At 39.1% G+C, this 22,970-nt stretch overlaps 2 protein-coding genes across 7 annotated transcripts in view; one reads left to right on the forward strand and one right to left on the reverse strand.

The window, feature by feature from the left end:
- Positions 1 to 22,970, forward strand: part of DOCK1 (dedicator of cytokinesis 1) — a 383,360-nt gene that overhangs the window by 150,497 nt on the left and 209,893 nt on the right. The gene's annotated exons all lie outside the window — the stretch shown is intronic.
- INSYN2A (inhibitory synaptic factor 2A) overlaps positions 1 to 22,970 on the reverse strand; it is a 60,720-nt gene that overhangs the window by 7,952 nt on the left and 29,798 nt on the right. For 2 of the 3 annotated variants that reach the window (XM_081912771.1, XM_081912770.1), the window contains 2 exons: positions 18,895 to 18,987; positions 6,580 to 6,651 (listed from right to left, as the gene is read on the reverse strand). In XM_081912771.1, the coding sequence (XP_081768897.1) occupies positions 6,580 to 6,651; positions 18,895 to 18,987 (165 nt within the window). The remainder of the gene's footprint in view (positions 1 to 6,579; positions 6,652 to 18,894; positions 18,988 to 22,970) is intronic. The other variant, XM_081912772.1, reaches the window with a different exon arrangement.

Genomic DNA, 22,970 nt, shown 5'->3' on the forward strand with positions numbered 1-22,970 from the left:
TCTATCTATCTATCTATCTATCTATCTATCTATCATCTATCATCTATCTATCATCTATCTATCTATCATCTATCTATCTATCTATCATCTATCTATCTATCTATCTATCTATCTATCTATCTATCTATCTATCATCATCTATCTATCCATCTATCTATCTGTCTGTCTGTCTGTCTTGCATCCAACACATTATCATGTTGATGTCCCTTGTAAGCCTCCTCTGCGCAGGCAAAGTGCTTATTTTTTTGTCTGTTGATGTTCACATAATCCATATAATAAATGGGAGCAGCAGCAGCAGATCAACCCCTTACTTTTACCCTACCAATATACTGTTTTATTTGGAATGTGTCCGTGAACTGAATATCATTCTATTGCCTTTTAATTTTGACTTGAAATAATGACACACTTTAAGCTGATCATATGGATGTAGCCTAACAACTCTTTGAGAATCATCTGTGCTACGTTTTTAGAAGTGTCTCCTACTTAGGGTAGATTGTAATCCAAGTCAAAGTTGATGAGAGAAGCAACAGGAACAAACTTACTTTGTGGGACAAAGGGAGAATTTGGTCTATTGTCTATATATCCATGTATCTTTATAGTATGATTTTTATCTTTTAAATTTTTCTTTAAGGGTTGTTCTCTGTGGTTTGCATTAACTAAGTTAAACAGGCTTTGCTTCAAGAATTACTGTGTCATGCTTTGAGAACTTTAAACACTGATCCTCAAATCTCTTAGGTGTGAAGATGCCCTATTGAGACATAACTTAGTGGTGATATTAATTAGCTTTCATCTACTAAGATCGTCTTAACTTTCTCATTTGCTGATCTGGACTTGAAGATTGTATTTCAGATTATAATAATCTGTTTTTAGTTGAGTCAGAATTTAGCACCAGGAGAACCATAATACCTAGGGTAAAATTAAATTACTGCGTAAAGCAAATACATTTTTTTTTTAATTCAGAGGGACAGAAAATAGCCAAATGATACATTAGCATGGCTTTCATGAATATTTCTCAAGAACTTCTGTAGTCTGGTTTAATCAGGGCTTTTTTTAAGGGTTTTTTTTTTTTTTGCTGCTGCAGAAATTAATCAGTATGCTTTAGATACAAAATCTTTTCTGAACCTGAAATAGCCGTGAATGAGCACTTAGAGTGCTTCTGACTTTCCAACAAAAGTGAATTCTGTTATGAATGCTTTAGACGGTTCTTCCATTAAGATAATTCATGGTAAGTGCCCAAGATCAGTGTACAAAATATTAAACAAAAGCTGTTTTTAACTGGGGTAGAAAGAGCAGTTCTACTAGGAAATAATCAGAGAAGGAATATAATTTTCATTTTTTGTTAAAAGTTACTTTGGACAGGCTAGGAATCGGATTAATACCTTTCCTGCATACAAATGCCATTACTTCTCAATGGTAAGTCATAATAAGGCAGAAATATGTGAGCTTCTGGCTCTATCTTGATAATGGTGATAATGTATAACTTTTTAGCTGTATTAATCTCATTTGGTGGTACTTCTGCTTTGCTGTTCTATAAAATATAACTGGTTTTGAATGGAGGATATACTTGATCTTCTGTTTTGTGATCTTAATACCAATGGGATAGATTTTCTCAGCTTGAACATTTGTCGGCGCGAAACAAAAGAATAATTTTATTATATTCATTATATGAAAGCTTTAGGGGTTTTATCTGTTTTTTTCTAATCAATACTTTGAAAAGAATTGTCACTCCAGTGTATTATGTATTTTTAAAGTTGCCATTTTTTTCTCAGCTATGAAATAAATTTGTATTTTTTAAAGGATTCATTCAGTCACTAGGTTGCTTGGGGCAACCTTAAATTATAAAGTTGAGGCTTGGCCATCTATTCTAGCTTGTGAGTCAGTGCATTTAACAGTATCTTCTCATAAGACAAATTACAGATAGATAATGCAAGCTTTTGCTACTAACTAATGGAATATGTTTTATGTAGAAGTGTCTACTTACGAGAGAGAGAGAGAGAGAGAGAGAGAGAGAGAGAGAGAGAGAGAGAGAGAGAGAGAGAGAGAAGACACCTCTACACTTCTGTATATATGCATTGCATTGCATTATGTATACGCTATCATACTTTTCTAGATTTAGACCCCCCCTACTTTATAAATGGGAGTTGAATGTGTAAGATGTTATACTTTGACCAGTGTAATCAAATGGGCAGTATAAACTGATACTGGGATCCATAAGGCTGCTCGGGTTAGCACAGTGTCATTGTTTTTAAAAAGTACTGAAGAACTGACTCCCATATCCCATCACAAAATACTTTTGCAGACCTCTCCTCACAATCTGAAGCCCACATAGGTTGGCAAAAAGTGTTCTATAGTGCTGAGTACTAGACAATGTTCCTTGTGGAAGAGCAGGCTGGCTATCCTTGCTATCCTGCCCTTTTCAGCAATTTAGTTGGGGACAGTGCTGGATCTACATATAAACTAAACAAGGTATAGCTTAGGGGGGCCCCCAAAAATTTAAAGGAAAAAACCTGGATGTACATTTCCAAAATATTAGATAAAAAACAAATAAAATAAAACCTACATACAGCAACAGTGTTTTGTTTTGTTTTGTGCTGTGTATGGACCTGTTAAGTTCACAAATTACCATATAGCATATATTCAACACAATGACAGTGACAATTTGTTGTTGACAAAGGACAGCTGGGCATATAAAGGGCACCATTACCTTCAGTAGCTTAGGGCCTCGTCAAACCTAAATCAGGCCCTGGTTGGGGATATAAGACTATATGAAGCAGGAGAGCCAGGCAGGCTGGAGATTCTTGACTGTCTTGGACAGAACACTCAGCACAAGCCTCATTTCCATTATCTCTTTGGAAATATGCTTGAGGCTTTAGTTACCTGTGCTTTTGTGTCCACTTACTATTTTCCCTACAGTTTTTACCCCAAGTCAACCTTACATATTCTTAAAAAAAAGAAAAGAAGATATTTTAAAGGATGTATTTGGGGAATCACCAGTGAGAATCCCACCCCCTTTCTTTGAGCAACTTTTCCAATGTGGCATCAGGGGCAGATGTTTTTCTTTTTAAAAAATAAATCATTGTTATATATGACAAACCAAATTCCCCGTACATAAAAACCAAGTAGCCAACTGCATACTACTTTGAAATCTGTCCAGAAAGTAGGAAGAAGAGCTTCGGTGTATATTAAAAATATTAGGCACTGATAAAGTTGGTCAAAATAATCAGGTATTTTGATGAACAGTAAAATAAAAGGAAAAAAAAAACAGGAAAAGAAGATTTAAGTTGTTTGAAATCTTCATCTTTCATGCCATGGTGGTCTTTAATTAGACACCAGCTATTGTGTCATGGTACATTAACATTCCAAGAATGTCATATTGAGAAAAATTAATTACATTTAATAATTTCTACATTTCACTTTCTCAGTTGCTGTACTTGACATTAGAGGATGCAGTTGGGTAGTCAGGAGGGCAATAGATTTATTGCTGTAAGGCTGCTTTTTATGCTTCAGTTAAGGCCAGTTTAAAGGGGTTTCATTTATATGCGTTTTCTAAGCACATCCTACCTCTACCCTACGATTATGTTCCTGAGTTTATACACAGCCTCTTAAGCACATTATGAGTACCTCTTAAATAGCTGCCTTGGTTCAAAACAAAATATGCTTTAATCAGGGCAGATTTAGAAAATTGTTTCTTGTCTGTAAGTGGAGGTGCTTAGAGAGGGCCATTCTCTCATGTCTGCTTTCTCACATTCAGACTGGTTCTTCTCTTTGTATGTTGAGGTGGTTTTGCCACATGAATGAACTTCCTTTGATTATGTGTTTATGACTCTCTCTCAGTTTGAAAGCACCCCCGAGTGCAAGTAGATAAATAGGGACCGCTTACTAGCGGGAAGGTAAACGGCGTTTCCGTGTGCTGCGCTGGCTCGCCAGATGCAGCTTGTCACACTGGCCACGTGACCCGGAAGTGTCTGCGGACAGTGCTGGCCCCCAGCCTCTTAAGTGAGATGGGCGCACAACCCTAGAGTCGGACACGACTGGCCCGCACGGGCAGGGGTACCTTTACCTTTACTCTATGTGTGTGTGTTTGTGGTGTTGGGCACAGAGTGAGCGTGAGAGGCAATAGTCTCTGGAGAACAGTGCAGTGCTTTTCTCTGCTGCCTCTTGCATTACAGTTGCCAGAAAGGAAAGCCCTCTCTTTCCAGCTCTTTGGATTTTATTATTGACCTCATGGGAATAGGACAGTGAAGTTTATCCTTGTAAAAATATGGATGGAGTGAAAGGTGATGCAGTCTAAATAAGCAGGGACAGGAAAAAGACGAGAAAGTTTTAGACAGCTGGCAGGGGAGCCTGTTTCATGTCTACTCTTCTTGGATGCACTGTTTACACATTTAACACTTTATGTATGTTTGAGTCTAATGTTTGGATGTAGTGGATTGTATCACCAGTATAGAGAACAAGGGTATTTATATATGTTTTCCAATGAGCTCAGACTCCCATGCTGGTAGATATGGTTGTGAGTGCTGACTGAAAAATATAACAACTACTATGGCTCCTGTTTTGTTTGCCACCCACCCAGACTACATATTACAACACAATTGTGTCTAACGTTAACCAAACAGCTGCTTCCGGAAATAGCAGGATGTGCAACTCTCTTTCCACTTTCGCCTTTATTCCAGAAATTTTACTCTAGGGCAACCCCCCCCCCCAAAAGGTTCGACTTTTTTAATGTAAACATTGGTGTGGAGCCCTTACATGGGTGGAAATGTTTGGAAGAGGGGATTTAATGAAAAATAAGGAAAGAACAGGGTTTTCTTTAAAAAAAATCTGAGACATTCTTCACTGCAAGGTGTGGTGTCCTGTTACCCTCCAGCTATTGTTGGACTCCAAGTGCCAGTGGTCAGGGATGATGGAAGTTGTATTTCAGCAACATAGGGAGGACCACAAGTTCCCCATCTCCTCTTTACAGTGTTAAAATGCAAACTGAACTGTAGTATTTAATGCATCTGATATATAAATTTCTACATACGTCCATGCTTCTTTCTGAAGTTACTATTTTAGTTCACCTTAATATAAAATAAGGTAAAAAGGTAAAGGACCCCTGACAATTAAGTCCAGTTGCGAACGACTCTGGGGTTGCGGCGCTCATCTCGCTTTACTGGCCGAGGGAGCCAACGTTTGTCCGCAGACAGTTTTTCCAGGTCATGTGGCCAGCATGACTAAGCCGCTTCTGGCGAAACCAGAGCAGCACACGGAAATGCCGTTTACCTTCCCGCCAGAGCGGTACCTATTTATCCACTTGCACTTTGACGTGCTTTCGAACTGCTAGGTGGGCAGGAGCTGGGACCGAGCAACAGGAGCTCACCCCATCGTGGGGATTCGAACCGCCGACCTTCTGATCGGCAAGCCCAAGACTCAGTGGTTTGCATCCCCACAAAGATACAGATGCCAAATATTAACTTTTAACAAAAATAGCTTTGAATAATGATGCAGCAAAAGCATATCTGATTTGCTGCTATTTTCACCTAAACATCATGTGCAATTGGAAAATTGGGAGCAAAATCCACCTGAAGCTATTGAGCCCTTAAGAACTTTTGAAGTTAGAGCCCCTAATTTCTTTAACAGCATACATTACAAAGGAGAATGAATGAGATAGCATTAGGCTTCCTGCATTTCAATTTGTGTTTGATATATTGTTCAAACAGACACCATAAGAATTAAAATATGAAATGTAGTCACTAATATAGCCTTTTGTGTTCTAAGCATCCCACCATTATTCCCTGAGCTACTCAGTTGTTGCAGTCCATTTCCTCCTACTGACCTAGTCCTCACTGTCATTGTTGCAGAGAATAGTGGCACATATTTGATATTTTCCTCTGATGCAGTGCTGTGTTATTTATGTAGCGTGCTAAAGCTATTAAAATTCTGCATTATTTTAGTGTTTCAAACTTTAAAATTTATTTGATTATAATTTATCTTGATTCTACTAGTTATGTTGCAGACCCCCCACAATGCCTCACCCCTTCAGTTTCTCAGTTTGAGTTCACTTGGCATTTTTAATGAATACATGTTAATTGATACCTGGGATATGTACTCACTGAAAATGTGTTTGAAGTAGAGACATGCATGTTACCATGTGTTCATCAAGTAGATATGATGTGGAGGTCTGTGACTGGCTGTCTTTCCATAAAGCAAAATGAGTGTGTCTACTTCTGATTCTAACACGTTTAATAGGTACATACAAGAAGTCTGGAACATGAAGTGCAAAGCACCCCTGAGATTTCACTGAGTATTGCTTTCAAGTTCATCAGCATTGCCCCTAAGCTCAACGTTCTCATGATGCTGAAGTTTTCTGTGTGTGCCTGGTGCAAATACAGAACACACACGTGTCCTCGTCTCATTTCTCTTTTTATATCTGAAATACTTTATAAATTGGATTTTATAGTGCAATAAACATTAATTTCCTAGTCTTCTGTGCATTCGTGCTGAAATGGCAATTTAAAACATTGACTTGCTTTCGATCTTCCACTAGAGAATAAAATCATTTTTACCCAATTTAAAGGAACATGGCAATTATTAACCTACCTATAGATTATACATGCACTGTTCCTGCATGTGTCACAGTTAGATGTGTCTTGACCAGTCCGATATGAAAGCCTACAAAGATAAGAACATGAAATGATTAAAAGTGTTTGCTTATTTCTTGTTTGCTTTCGTTTTCTACAGCAATTAACACCTTATTTCCCCCAGTGGGTTGCTGGCCATACTTTTACACCTGTGCTTTGGAATATAAGGATGCCTATGAACTTTGATATTCAAGGGCAGACAGTTTAAGCAGATGGCTGTGGTTAAAATATGTAAAATGAACAGGATGTTCACCTATAATTTGCACATTATAGATTACCATACTTAGCAAAAACATAGTGGGTGACATGTTCTGCCCTGAGTGATGTGCATTGTCCACCCCCATTAGGCGAATGTTCCAGTCGCCTGTGGTAGCCAACAGGAATGAAGACTATTACCATAACTAAATATTCAAAGTCATTATTCAGCAGCAGGGCTTTATTATGAAGAAAGGCATACAAATCACTCTCACTCTTATAATTTGCTTTCTAGCTCCTAGACACTATTGCTGGAAATACGACATATAGCACCTGAACATTTGAAGGGACTGCCTTCCACGAGCTGTCCGTGGCCTGTGGGCTGTCCGTTTCTAATGTAATATAGTCAACTAATTGTTGTATAGCTGTAATACAGGTGAAGCTTTGAGAAAGCTTAAGGTTACAGGCCAGATTCAGGTAGCTTTGCATACTGCAAAGCAAGTTGTTAAAAGATAACATCCAAATTAGGTCAAGTTTTTATCCCAAATTCTGTAAGTTTGGTTTTTTTAAAAAAAATTGTTAGCAAGTTTAAGAATTAATTTAGTAAGCCACTTGAAAACGAGGTGAAGTGTAGAATGCTGTGGTTTGGATATAAATATGTGTGCAAGGACGATCTAGTTTGAACTCTGTATTTACCCTGCCCTGCCTGCATATAAAATCCTGTGGAAAACTTCAGTGCCCCAGAAACAGCACTGGTGAAATTGCTATTACTTGTGTACTTATATGAATCTCAGTGCTATTCAGACCGCAGTCTCTACATACCTGGGAGTAAGTCCTACTGAACTCAGTGGCAAATACTTCACAGTCAAAAAAGTGGAGAGCAGGGGATTGTACCACATGCCACATTTAAGGTCCAGCAGCATGAACATAAGGAAATATGCTCAATATTCCTGGCTGCCAAGGCAATTTAGCGTACACTCAGCCTTATCATTTTTATTTTCCATTTCTGGGGTGCACTTCAAATCCAATCCATTCACCAGTTAACTGTGAAAGTGGTTCCATGAGCCGGGGTGTGTGTGTCTCTTTAAATAGTAGCCTCCACCCCAATGCACCGTGATCAGTTATCTGTTTTTTTATATCAAGTTATCAGTGTGCATAGCACTTTACAGAACACAAGAGGATAGGTCCCTGGCCTGGGGGAATTTGGAATCTAAAATTTATACTCTGGGAAGACAAGGGAAGGGGAGGCAGGGGTACATATGTAGTTCTTTTGAGTTACACATCATGTTAGTCATCTGCTTCAGCAAGTGAGATGAATTTCAAAAGCAGCTTGTGATATGAAATAAGGCTCAGCTTATAATACATGCTCTGCTGTGTTATTATAAATGCCTTGCTTCAACTGAAGTAGCTCTTTGGATCCTAGCCAAAGTATACCTGCCAGCCTATCAATTATTGACTCCCAAATTATCCCAAATGCTTTCTGTGTGCTAATGTTTGAAACAAAGCAAAATAAGAAGGGGAGTTATTGTCTCTGGTTGGCTGCTGTAGGAAACAAAATGCTGGAGTAGACAGACCTTTTCTAGCAGGGTTCTTCTTATGTCATTGTGAACTATAAACACAAATTTACATCTACCAACAAGCACAAAAGTGTCAGTCTATATATAATTTTTTTATATTAGAGTGCATATTTTTATGTATCTCATAGCACTCTTCTTCATCTGGTGGGTCAGGATTCACTAGTGGGTCACAGCCTGATCCAAGGTAAGGTGGACCTCAACAGGAGCAATAGCACCATGCAAATATATGGTAAAAGATTAATAAATGGGTCCCCAAATGTTTGTGCTAAAAGTGCCTCCTAGGTCTGAAGAGGTCTCGAATGTGTCACATATCATGTTTGCTTCCTTAGAACGTTGATTCTACTCATTGTTACCACTTAGAGGAACAGTCAGCTCTTTTAGGTTCAAACTGGACCAATGGCAGATTAGCTCCAATGGGGGATTTGCCCAAAATCAAATTGCAGCTTTAGAATAGGAATACAACAAGGGAAGGAGGGATTGAATCTCTCCTTCATTTGGCTGCCCTTGCTCATGGATGCAATTTACAGTTTAAAAACTAGCACATGAAATGCAGAGATCATTTAATGCCACATATACTTTGGCCCTTAATCTGCCTTGTTCTTGAAAGAAGTGAAGAGCTTTTGGAAAAATTTATCTTGTTTGAATCAAGGGCATGTTAGTAGATGGGAATATATATCATTATATTTCACCTCCTACTTTGTATTTCAGTAATAATATTTACAAAGATGCTCACCACATATAAAGGTGTCAGATGGGATCAAGTAACATCCACATTTTGAACAGATAACAGTGACTTGTCTATATACATAAACTGGAGCCTCTAATGTACATTAGTGCAGCAATTAGTTATTGTAAATATTTGCCATAATATGTTTCTGCTTATTATAATGTATAGCAAGTTTCAAGTAGTTCTGCCTGCCAAATCTTTGAGACAGTTTAACAGTTGTGTCCTGGGATACTGTCACCTCCAAATGAGGTCCGTTCACGCTGTCATTGAGAGAGAATGTGTTCCCATAGAGTCAGCCATATTTCTGCATTTCATCATTTAACCTTGAAGAATGCATCGTGAAGCCTTGTAATAGATTGTGACTCAAATAGTTCATGAAAGCACCATTTCAGTTCCTCAGAATAATAACACTTCTTTTGTTTATTTGGGGGCGGGCAGTAGGCTCAAGACTTCCCCTCCCTTTCATATAAATCTATGTGGGCCGCTGCTGTGCATCACATTGAATTTAATATAATGAAGTTCAAAGTGGGTCAGTCTCTGGCTACCAAATTTTGGAGCAAATATCAAACGTGTTGCTTCCCCCTGAATTTTATCAGTTAACTAACCAATAACTGAACAGTGTCAATACATCCCTTCATAACTGGTCTTAGCCAAGTAGAAATGGTTGCCTTATACGTTCCATTGGGCCCCTACCAATTCACCCCTGCCCTGTGCCAAATTAATTTAAACATGAATTACTTTGCTTTCAAGGGTTAGGCAGGTTGATGAGTTTAATGGCATAACTGTTATGCAAATTCTTTTTGACTGGCTTATACCCTCACAAGTACCTATCAGTTAGAATCCCTAGCTGAATTAGCTCTCAACTGTTCAGTGATTATTCTACTTCATGGACTGTGGCTAATAGCCCTTAGCCAGTCTGAGTGCAGGGATTAATAATATCCTAGTTATTATGTAAATGAAAGCTCCCTTATCCAATCGGATTCTGCTGAATTTCACAACTGAGTACATTTAGGGGTCAGTGACTCTAATATCCTTGGGCTGTGGTTTGCTTAGTTCCATTTCAGTATGCTAACAGTGAATGTGGCGATTTTTAAGTACAATTACAACTGCCAGCTCTTTTATCTGGTTTGCAGTGGGCATGTAAAGCACAGCATTTCGACAATAAAATGTTTTGAGTGAAACTAGAATCTATGTAATTACACAGAGAAAAAAATTACTGGCTTGAAGGAAGTGTCACCACTCAGAATTCTCCCCCCCCCCCATAGGACAACAGTGCCTGCTCTTTAGGAATATGAGAACGAGTCACTCTTACTGAGAGCCCCAGATGTGTGGTTGTTGTTGTTGCTGTTGTATAAACAAAACTCTTCAGTGCCTACTTTGCCATTCTGTTCAGTGGAGCAGCGATTTCTGTCTCTGTGTTTCTTTTCATATGCAGAACTACCCCACCACTAAAATTTGTGCTGCAATTTGCATGTATGTGTACCTACACACACTTAATACTGTAGGCATTGTATTCACTGTGCTTGAAAGGGTTAACTGGATTAATTTCAGCAGCTACTGCAGTGAACGATTGTCATGTGCTTTTAAAAGACTGATCTTTAAAAAAAAAATATCGGTTTCAGGGGAATGCCTTGGGCAGAGTGTATCTTGATTTCAGTAAGGCTTTTGAAAAAGTCCCCCATGATATTCTTGTTAGGAAGCTGGTAAAATGTGGGTTGAATGAGATAACAAGATTTGTAGACTGATCGAACCCAAAGAGTACTTAGTCATGGTTCCTCGTCATCCTGTGGAAAAGTGACAAGTGGGGTGCCACAGCGTTCAGTCCTGGTCCCGTTGTTGTTCAATGTCTTTATAAATGACTTGGATGAAGGAATTGAGGAGATGCTCATCAAATTTGCAGATGACACCAAACTGGGAGGAGTAGCTAATTCTGTTAGATGACAGAATCAGAATTCAAAATGACCTTAACGGATTGGAGAACTGGGCACAAGCTAACAAAATGAATTTCAACAGGGACAAATGTAAGGTTCTGCACTTAGGCAGGAAGAACCAGATACACAAGTATTAAATGGGGGATAGCTCGCTTACTAGCAGTACATGTGAAAAGAATCTAGGGGTCTTGGTGGACCACAAGCTTAACATGAGTCAACAGTGTGATGCAGCAGTAAAACAAATTAATGCTATTCTAGGCTGCATCAGCAGAAGTATACTGTAGTGTCCAGATCAAGGTAAATAATAGTACCACTCTATTCTGCCTTGGTCAGACCACACCTTGAATACTGTGTCCAATTCTGGGCACCACAATTTAAGAAGGATGTTGACAAGTTGGAATGTGTGCAGAGGAGGGCAAGCAAGATGGAAACCAAACGTTACGAGGAACGGTTGAAGGAGGTGGGTATGTTTAGCCTGGAAAAGAGGAGAGTGAGAAGAGACAAAATAGCCATCTTCAAATATCTTAAGGGCTGTCACATGGAAGAGGGAACAAGCTTGCTTTCTCCTGCTCTAGTCCAGCCCTCAGCAAACTTATTCATCAGGGGACCAGTCCACTGTCCCTCAGACCTTGTGGGGGGCCAGACTATTTTTTTTGGGGGGGGATGAACAAATTCCTATGCCCCACAAATAACCCAGAGATGCATTTTAAATAAAAGCACACATTCTACTCAAGTAAAAACATGCTGATTCCCGGACCATCCACGGGCCGGATTTAGAAGGCGGTTGGGCCGGATCCAGCCCCCAAGCTTTAGTTTGCCTTCCCCTGCTCTAGATGGTAGGACTCAAGGCAATGGCTTCAAGTTACAAGAAAGGAGATTCCAATTAAACATTTTGGGGGAAATTCTGACAGTAAGAGCTGTTTGGCAGTGGAACAGACTCCCACGAGAGGTGATAGACTCTCCTTCCTTGGAGGTTTTTAATCAGAGGTTGGATTGCCATCTGTCATGGACACTTTAGCTATGATTCCTGCATTGCAGGGATTGGAAAAGATGACCTTTGAGGTCCCTTCAAACTCTTATGATTCTATGTTTACAGCAAATGTTTTGAATATAGTGAATTTAGCTACAAAAGCTTCCATTAATTGGAGCTTGATTATGGGGGCAGGGGAACGAAGCTGAAAGCATTTTTATCCCATTGGAGTATGCTTATTTCTGTTTGCTGCATGCAAATTATTCCCTAGTAATGTAAGACAGGGATGGGGAACCTCTCTCTGGCTGAATGTCATGTTCCCTTCTAAACTTCAAGACTGAATATAATAGGTGGGCAGAGTTAGAACCAAAGGAGGTGAATCAACGAATGTGAATTTCACCCTTGTAGAGTAGGCTTTTTTCTACCCATCCCCCATACACCCCTGCTACCTTCTGCTGGCAAGGAAGAAACAGGATTCGAATTCAAGGACATTCTAGCCAGGCTAAAACCCTCAAGGAGGATGCAATGACCTTATAAAGAGTGTGGCCTTGGGAGATGGGTGCATTGCTGGGGAAGGCTGTATGACAGGCATAGGCAAACTCGGCCCTCCAGATGCTTTGGGACTACAGTTCCCATCATCCCTGACCAGCGGTGCTGTTAGCTAGGGATCATGGGAGCTGTAGTCCCAAAACATCTGGAGGGTTGAGTTTGCCTATGCCTGGTGTATGACCTAGATATGGTCCTAAGGACCAGATAGAGAAGGCAAGAGGGTTGCGTATCGTTGAATCAAGATATACAAAACAAGGGTAAGAAACATATTGTGCTAAGAAGAACAAGGAAACCTTCAGGGGAAAGATGCCAAAAATAATTCTCAAATGCTGAGTTTAGTTTTTCTATGTATAGGCTTAGCAGTTCTGGATATTGCTTTTTAAATTGGTCATCATATGTCTTATTTTACTTCAACGCACAGCCACTAATTCTTTGGAGAAAAATTATGAAACCCTATAGTATACCATACAACTACTACCACCACTGACACTTTTTAAATAATATAGCTGCTAGTTCCTGCAGTGTGCATTTGTTTGGCAATTCCGAAATTTCAAGCCCTTAGTAACGGTATGCTAAATCCATTAAAAAAAAGCAAACAAACTTTCATTCTGTCATTAGTCTCCCAACATATGACTCTAGGAATCTTTCACTAGTGGAGAGAAACTGGGGGGTGGTGCTTCTTATCAGCATCTTGGTGCACTCCCTTGCTTCCTTTCTCCCACTGTGAATGGGAGAGCTCTGCCTATCCCCTCACCTTCATATCTAGGAATGATATGGAACGGCTGGCATGAAATCACTGGCTGCTGTTCCTTTTCAGGGGCTGGGAAAGTTACCTTTAGACATGTGATTTGGTCTTTGCGCCATTTGGCTTCTTCCCTATTTTATCTGTGGCTGCCATTTTGTGCAGAAGCATGTTGTCTGGCACATGGAGCTCAGCAAATAAATTCATCAAAGGGGATCTGCCTGGAATTTCCCTGCCAACTTCTAGATGTAGAAACTTTCCATGAGATGCAATGATCAATCCTTTTCTTTCTTGTGGTGATGATGAGGAAAACCAATCTCACTTTTTTTTAAAAAAAAAAAAGGTCACAAAAGGTGAAAATAGCCGTTCAGGTGGGAAAAGAGAAAAAGCAGTGATCCACTTTCTATTATAACTGTCCCTCAATTGTGCAGGAAGCATCTTGTAATCACTAGTGTGTTAGAGTTCACAGCTACATGGAAGGATCATCAGCTACTGACACATGGGTGCTGTACCTGGAGTAGATTGGGAATCCCAGAAGTGATGTTTTGTTTGGTAAAGTGCTTCACCTACAATAACATTATTCTTTCAGTTAACTTTTACATTTGTAGTGGCTGAACTGTAGAATTCCAAAACATATTTGTTCTATTCTGGTGGTCATAACTGACATCTTGGCAAATGCCCCTTCAAACTTATCTCCCTATATCCATGCAATAGCTACCTCTACCCTTCCAGAATCAAATTACTCAACAACTTCATCTGTCAGTGGCTATTTCATCAAAGAACTTTGGAGCCCCCCAAATGATGGCTAATTCCTGTAAGCAAGTCACACTCTTATTGCAATACTAATCATCTGTTTTGGGGGATCATCTTTACAATCTAGTGGCACAATGGAGCTGCTCCAAGCCTGAAGCTGGGATAAGTGTCAGCTGGCTTAAACTGAATGCCATACAGGCTGTTCTCCTAGCATTTCAGGAGCAATGACATCTTGATTCATAGCAATGATAACATAGCCAAAGCATGCATAAACCAACAAGGCAGTACTCATCACAACACTGAAGAATAGTCTTCCATGACTCCTTGAAAGACTGCCTACAATATACTGGGATAAAAGTGACTGGCCATCCACAGAGATAGTCTATATTTGCTAGTGGGTTAAAACACAACAGTGGACTAAGTGAGCAGATAAACAGGTAGAATGGATGCTTAAATCTTCAGATAAGCATTTTCTCTGAAATATAAAAATCCATTGGGACAGATGTCTTTGTGAGAGATTGTCTGACTGGTCTGCTCTACTTTCCTTCTATCAAGTTGATTCTTTGGGTCATTTAGAAGATTCAGGAACAGCAGGTGGAGGTAATGCTAGTCTCACTCCACTCACCAAGGAGATCATGGTTCCTGGGTGTAGCCAAGCTGTCAACATGAACCATGAAGTCTTCTCTTTTCTATATGCCTGCACCCAAGACAATGCACTATCCCAGAGATCAAGACTCAGAAAATAGGTAGCACAAATTTGTATATCTATGAGCCTGAAGAAATGGAAAGAATCTCTCTTGCCTGCTCAACTCTATCACCACTAAGAACAGATGTGTTTTTTCAGGAATGAATTGAAAGTACAGAACATCTAAATACCAGTATGTATTTAGTCTCACACTGTAGCAACAACAATCCAGTATAACTGCTAAGGGGCCATTCACAAATTATTCTCTACCTTCCTGGATTGTTCTGAGGCAGAAAAGCTGAATAGGCCAAAAGTTCACACTTTTCCATTCTACTCACTGGAGAAAACTGAACAACTAAACCAGGAGCTCCTGTTTCTTTTACTTGATACCCAGATTGGGGGCAAGGTGGCAGTTTTGAATGTAGAATATCATCTGTTTATAAGATTAACCCACTGCTAATTCAGTTTTCATACCTCCCTACAGTAAGAGCCATGAAAGTGGGGAAGGAGCCCACTCATGTTCACTTCCCAACTGAAAGCCCATGGGATGAAGAGCAGCTAACATGTAGAATACTACTCAAGTGAAGTTCAACTGAATGAATAAAATCACTGACAATCACTGTATACCAAAAGTTGGTGGTGGTAGAAACAAATAAATATACTTTGGACAATTCACCTCCAGAATATATATATTTTCTTCATTAAGGGCAATTGACATGAGATAGTTAAATAATTGAAGACTGCTCTGCTCTTAAGTCCTTTGTTGACCCTGTGTAAGTTATATAGTAGTAGTAGTAGTAGTAGTAGTAGTAGTAGTAACTATTATTATTATTATTTATATGCTGCCTATCTGACTGGGTTGCACAGCCATTCTGAGCAGCTTCCAGCAAATTACTTCAAAACACACATTCAAAGCCTGTTTTTAGAAAGCCTACACAAGCTTTTGGTTGCTTTCTGTGAGCCATAATTAAATGATTGCATTGGTAATTTTCAATAAAAAAGAGCAAAAAATTCTTTCTTAAGTGATAATCTCTTTGAAAGTCTCATAATTAAAGCTCCTCTTACTCGTGTGTGGTTGAAGGTCAAACTGACCCATTTTGTAATATCTTTCTTAACTAATACGAATTCATCAGAGTAGATAACTCAGAAGTTATAATGCTAAAGAACAACAATGATGACTTCTGGAAATAAAATGTATGCAGACTTCATAGGTCCCCTTAAATCATCTGAATTTTCACACAGCTGTTCTCTATCTAACTTACATAATTCTTGTTTTGTGCTGTAATCAGATTTTTTAAAGATGTCTGTTAGGTATAAGCTGTTAAAGCAGAAGAGAGTTGGAAGTCTAAACAGTGGAAAGCCACCCATACAAATTTTATTTTCTACATTGGTATCCTGCCTTTCACCAAAGAGTTCAGGACTTCATTGCAGCATCACAATAAACCTAAGAGAGAGAGAAACTTTACCTAGGTCCCCCACTGAACATAGCTGACTAGGTCTTTGAGACTGGTTTACCCACAGAGAAACTATAACCACTTCATGTAGCATGGCCACAAGCCTTGATTTAATATCCATTATGGGGAAGCTGCGCCATCCAGATAAAAAGAAAACTAGGGTTAATTTGGATACCACATTTTATGTCTTTTCAAAGTCTTAGCTTTCCCTAGCATCAAACATATAAAATGCTTTTACACACTTGTCTATTTCAACAGACAGTGACTCTCCAACATCTTAGGTAGAAGTTTATCCTATCCCTATTGCTTGGAATGCTTTGACTGGAGATATTAGGGAATAAACTTGAGACTTGCTGCAAGTAAGTGATATACCACTGAGCCATGGGCCTCCCTTGCTTATGCAGTCAAATATGATGAGTGAACAGAGAAGTCATGGCTAGCTGTAATTTCTGTGATAGCAGTGACACCCTTTTTTCTTATTCAGTGATATTTATAAGCCTGGCTGAGGCAATATGTTGTCATCCCCATATGACTTGCATACAAAAAGATATTAGGATATGTTTTCCAGTTGGCCCTTAGTTGGTGCAAAGGGCAAGAGTGGTGGGCACTGCCATCATTATACAGTTGAATATATATTAGACATCTTAACCAAATAATTCTAGGATATCCTGCATTTGTCTGGCTTTCAGTTATCCTGCAGATCAATATGTTGTGCTACTTCACCATAGGAAGTATGGGAGAAGGAAAATTTCTCGCTTCTTTCTTCACTATCTGGGCCTCCTGTTGTGTTTCCTGAAATAATTTTGCCCGGGACAGACATACTAATGATTCTATGTGTGGTTCCCTGTAGCTTAGGTTGCTTTAACCATCAAGAATTGTGTTTATTTAACTCATTCTTGAATTGTGGAAGCACCTGTGGCACACTATATTCTGGGTAATAGGGTTAACTTTTGGGGGCAATGTATTGCAGGATAATGGTGCGTGTACGTGTTCGTGCTTTTGGTCATGTGCAGTCATGTAGATCAGTATTCCTTACCAAGCTAAAAGTCTTTGAAACTAAAAGACAGCAATTACATCATTTGGATGCCGAATGCTAGCTTTTGATTTGAGGATAAAAGGAATCAGCCGTTCTCAATTTCAAGGCAACTGCTTATAAGGCATCTAAAATAATGAAGGTTTTGTTTGGGGGGGTTGCAGATAACTATTATTTTAAAAACTGAAGTTAAGAAAATCATAGCTGAGAGGCATTTTTGATGAGTAGATTATTATTATTTTTATAAGGTATTTTCTTTTTGGAATGAGTGCAAAATTAGAAGAGCAACTGCTGTTGCTATTACCATGGGCAATATCACAGAAAACATTAGAAATGTTCAGACCCCTAGGACAAAAGTTTGTGATGACAGCGAAAGGGGCAGCACGATTGAAAGAACATTCAAGGAAGTGGCCACTGGAGGCAAAAGTCAGCGTAATACTAGCTTGTACAGAATTATTCTTGTCTTGACAAGGGGGAGATGTCGAAATAGATTTGCAGTATTTGCTGCAGAACAGTGAATTGTTACAGCCTCTGAGCCATTTTAGCACATCTGCATTCAAGAAAGTATCTATAAAAAGTGCACCCTCAGAATTATGGCCAGGCTAATTTGGACAAAATAAACATAAACTTCAGTATTTTAGATTATACTCTTGTTGATCTAACCATAAAGGCATATGAAAGCAACACTAAATGCAAAGATAAAAAACGACTTGGTCTAGATTAATTCAGTTATTTACTGTTGGGGTAGAATACTCATAAATGGTTACATAATTTTTTTGTAGCTGTCATAAAAATTCCAGTTTTAGTTGTATGAATATGCATTAAAGTGATTTATTTTTGCTCTTGGACTTCTTAGTCCAATATTTGGTATATCCCCCCCCCCCCACAAAATGCAATGGTATAATACACTCCCTGGAATTGTGGGAGTGGATTTAAAAATAACTTATGTGGATTTAGCTTATATGAATTTGTTTTGCCTTTCATCATACCTGGCATGCCTACTGCACATAGCATTTTCTGCTTGTTGATAATTGAGTCCTCCCTGCTATTTCCAGGAAGGCATTTGGGTGTTTTGTAAGAGGTTTTATGTGCATGTATACAGGGCATCCAGGACTATGTTACATTCTATGGTTTACATAAACAGGTTGACCCATGATTCTTCATTGTCCCAGTTGTTCCTGCGCTTGCTAATTCTCTTAGAGCAACACAGAGGAACTTGTCAGCTAGAGAACTAGAAGCTTCTACATCTGCTTTGCACAAGCATGCAATGCCGACATTTTATGCCAATGTGAAAAGCTGGTCTCATTGTGATATGACTTGGGGCGGAGGGGGCATGTTCAGTAGAGGGGGGAAAGAGGTATAATGTACCATAGTGGAATTTGGGAACCCAGTGTGAAATTTTCCAGGGTATTCTGGCTAGATGATGCCCAAGTATGTTGCTGAACTTGGTGCAGAATTTGGCAGTGTAAGAACTTCCTATGAGGATTGTATTAATATTTCTATTCTGTTTGTTTAATTAAAGTCATCCTTAAATTATTGGATCAATGATAAAGTCATAGATTCCACCCCTCCCCTTATTGTTCCTATATCTGAACTAGGTTAATATAATTTATAATTGATTTATAACAGTCCAGTCGCACTAATAGTAGAAGACTTACTTTAATGGATCAAGTCTCAACAAATGAGAAGAAGCTTTCATTACATAGTCAAGGTCCGATTTCGACAAAAGGTTTTTCCCCATGGAACAATATCTGTGAAAGAATACATGTGAAAAAATTATGTAGGGAATTGGATTCAAAATCCATGTGGATTTTGCAAAGGGGGAGGGAATTGGACAGGAGTGAGCAGCAATGTAATTTTGCAAACCCACAGATTTTCACAGATATTTCGCCAAACATTTCTTTTCTGCAGTGGAGAAACACTACTTTGGACAAAAAGGGCTAAGAGCTGATAGCTTAATTATTATAGTTATCAGCTGTCCCTGTAGGAAATGTAGCGTTTGCAGAGGAAAGTGCAATGAAAAATCATAAGGAAGTCTATGCATGCTGCCTGAGCAGTTGAGAGAATGTCTCTCTCCTGAGTCTATCTGCAGGATAGTTTAAAATCTCAATGTCCCACTTCCTAGTAGAAAGGAAATGCCCTCAACATAACACTGCACTGCAGGCAAGCCAGATGTAATATTAAGTCAAGGATCAGGCCTAAGTCTGGAGCTAGCTCCAATTTGGGGGTTAACTACTTCAGTTTCACATAATTAGCTTCAAATTTTGAGGATTAGCTTTAATTCTTGTCTGTTGCAAAAACCGACCACTTTGTTGGCTGTTCATTGGAACTAGGATCATTACTATTCAAATGGATGTGAATGCTGTGCGCACATGATCTGGGTTTTATCAGGAGTTTTCCCACCAATAAGCCACTTTTTCATTGGATATAGTCTGGGCACAGCAAACTCAGTCTTGACAGTGCCAGATGTTCACTTTGAAATAGAGAATTCAGCTCTTCAGAAGCTGAAGAGTAGGATGCAGTTTCATCCTCAAGACTTATTACCTTTGTGTGAAACCTGGAGAACTGTCAGTATAGACAGTACTGAACTTGATGAACCCAGTGGTATGACTTGGTGTAAGGCAGCTTCCCATGCTCTCTCTCATAGTGGTTCTAGTTGTGATTATGCATTTCCCCCCCATTCAGGAAGAGAATTTTGTTGCATGCATATGTGATAAAGTCAACTAATTCTTTGAATGCTTGTCCTTCTGTAGCCAACATGGCACCACACATGAATGGGCTGGAGGAGCCCTAACACTCCCTCCTCTAACTCAGTGATGCCTGAGCAACTTTAGGGTGTGTGGCATACAGTACTCTCTGCTGGGAGAGAGGGATTCTGGAAGAAGGCACTGCTGATTGACTGGAAGCAGTCCACACAGCAACCTTTTTTTTGCAGGTTCTATCTGTGCATCCTTTTTAACTGTCTTGGCTCACTGAATGCTTCTACTGCTACATACTGAGAGAATAAACCCGATATTGCTCATTTGTTCATTTATCCAAAGGTGAAAGGGAGATTAGTTAAGATGTCCTAAATATTCAATGTGTCTGTAAACTTCATTCAGCCTCCGATTTAATAAATTGGAGATTGATTTGATTTTAGAGTCTTGATGACATAAAGAATAGTCTGCTAAATAATAATTTTATGGCATCTTCCTGCATGAGTCACATAGTAGGCATAGTCAGGAAAGTTTGCTTAATAATTAGATTAATGCATTGGAAAGCAGTTTGTGTGAGCTAAATAAACAGTTGCTGTTATTAAATAATGAAATTGACTTCCTCCTCCTGTACATTTTTTTCTGTGATTGGTGAGTAGTATAAAGGAAATTATTGCTTTCTTCACTGTGTGGAAAACTGTGATTACAGATTATTTGATTTTTTACATGCCAATCAATTTATTATAATATTTGAGTCTTAATATTTTTACGGCTGCATGTAAAGGCAGTTTGGGAATACAGGCTTTTTTTTTTCTAACAATCCATATATCCTGGTTCCTTTTGCATTTTATTTCTTTTTCTAATGTTCACATTCTCCCCCCCCCCCAAGACAGACTGTGTTGAGTACGATTCATAAGCAACGTATTGTGCTCTCTGTGATCAGAATTATTTCCCCAAATCCCAGTTTTAGTTTTCTTTGAAAAATACATAGGCATTCAAATGGAGTACAAGAGACATATGAATGTGTTCTGAATAATCCAAGGCTTGGGAAAAAATTATTCCAGCTGCATAGTCTGTGCATACAAACTGGAAAGAAAAAGAAAAGCCCCTCTGCTTGCTGCTGTAACAACTGCTTGCTCTCTCTCTCTCCTCGTTTTTTCTGCAAAATAATTTTCAGTACAGCAGGTTGTTACTATTTCATCAGTCCTCAAACTGGGAGCATATAACCGACTTTCAGAAAGGTGAGCAGGGATATCTGAAGAATGATTTCCTGTATTCCTAGCCTGCTGATATAGCTGTTATAAGTATAGACACAATCAGCATCATACAAGGCCTCCAGTGGATTTGTGAAAAGAAGTCTGCTAAGCACTAAGATCTCCCAGTCTCATAATAGCACTTATGAACTGGAACTGAGAAAGGATCAATTACTGTGTCTGCTGTGGTTGGTTGTTTTAACAATAACTAACATAAACATTTGTTAATACTTGGTTTGTATGCTAAGTATCAATTCAAGGCTTGTAAAATGGAAAGTTCTAAATTTTGGCAGCTTTTCTTAATACGTAGGTTGCTTATGGGTTATCCATAAAATTCAGTTCATACACCAATTAAAAATCACTATTACTGTGCTGACATCACTGGTTACTGCAGGCTGCTAAAGGTGCTATTGGTAGCCAGAAGGGGCCTTTGTGTAAGCACAGTGTGGTAGAACTTGCCCCAGACAAAATGAGCCTTGAGGTGGACAATGGGAATCATGAGTGGTCACTAATAGCCAGTGAGGCATGGAGGTTGGGGTGTTGGACCAGGACCTGTGAGATCAGGGTTCAAATCCCCACTAGGTCATGAAGGTCACTGGGCAGTCACTGCCTCTCAGCCTAACCTCCCTAACAGGGTGGTTGTGGAGATTAAATGAAGAGGGGAGAATGATGTAGGCCACCCCAACCTCCTTGGAGAAAAAGCTGGAATATAAATGCAATAGCATAGAAACCAAGCAGGTTGGTGAAGGAGAGTTGATCCTCCTTTGGAAAAATAAGTTTTCTGAATAAATCTGAAAATGGCTGCTCTGATTTGTGTTTATTGGCGGAATGCTGCATTTGTTAGAATCTAGAGCTCTGCTGTTTAAAATCTTGCTCCAATGGTATAATCTTTCTAGTTTTTCCTATATAGGAAAAGGCTTCCACCTTAGACGTTATCTGCAATGATGTTAAAATATCTTCAAATAGTCCAATCTTACTTAACAGTAACATACTTTCTCTTCAAGGATCCAAAATGAGTAACTACCTGTACATAATAAAATAAACTACAGAAGTAAATATATCTGAGATAATTAGAATAATTCCTAACATATTTACTGCTACAGTTAAGGGGTCTTATTTCGCCTTTGAAATAGGATTTCAAGAAGCCCTTATTGTAGCATGTATATAATCTTTATGCAAAAGGGTCATGGATTTCATAAAAGAAGGCAATCTTACATTTAAAAAGTAGAAAATCCCACTTGGTTTAGAAAAGTGGTAAATAACTTGTGGCCTTCAAAATGTTGTTGACCTCAAACTCCCCTGAATTCCCAATGGTAAGGGATGCTAGGTTTTGTTGTCCTGCAGAATCAGAAAGGCCACAGATTGGCCACCCCTGATTTGGAGTCCTTTGTATTTCTAATATTACTAAAGCCAAGTGCTGTGTGGTGTGTTGAACAAGGACATGCAGGACCAGAGTTCAGATCCCCCCAGTCAGTTATGAAATTCACTGGGTGGCCTCAGGCCAGTCCCTGTCTCTTAACCTAACCTTCCTCACAGGGTTGCTGTGAGGATAAACTGCCCCGAGTTCACTGGCAGAAAGGTGTGCCATAAATGAAACAAACAAACAAACAAAATACATTTCCTATTAAAGTTGTTAATGTCAATGAAAAACCTCACAATAACATTGGCCAGCATGATCTTCTCTGTAATACATATATCTATTTACTCGATATACAAGCAGTTGTGCGTACTACTACAGTATTTTAATCACCAGAGGTCTATGCGTTTTGGCTGACCTTGGTAGCCAAC

The sequence above is a fragment of the Podarcis melisellensis genome (assembly GCF_964234715.1).
Source record: "Podarcis melisellensis genome assembly, chromosome: 5".
Lineage (NCBI taxonomy): Eukaryota > Metazoa > Chordata > Lepidosauria > Squamata > Lacertidae > Podarcis > Podarcis melisellensis.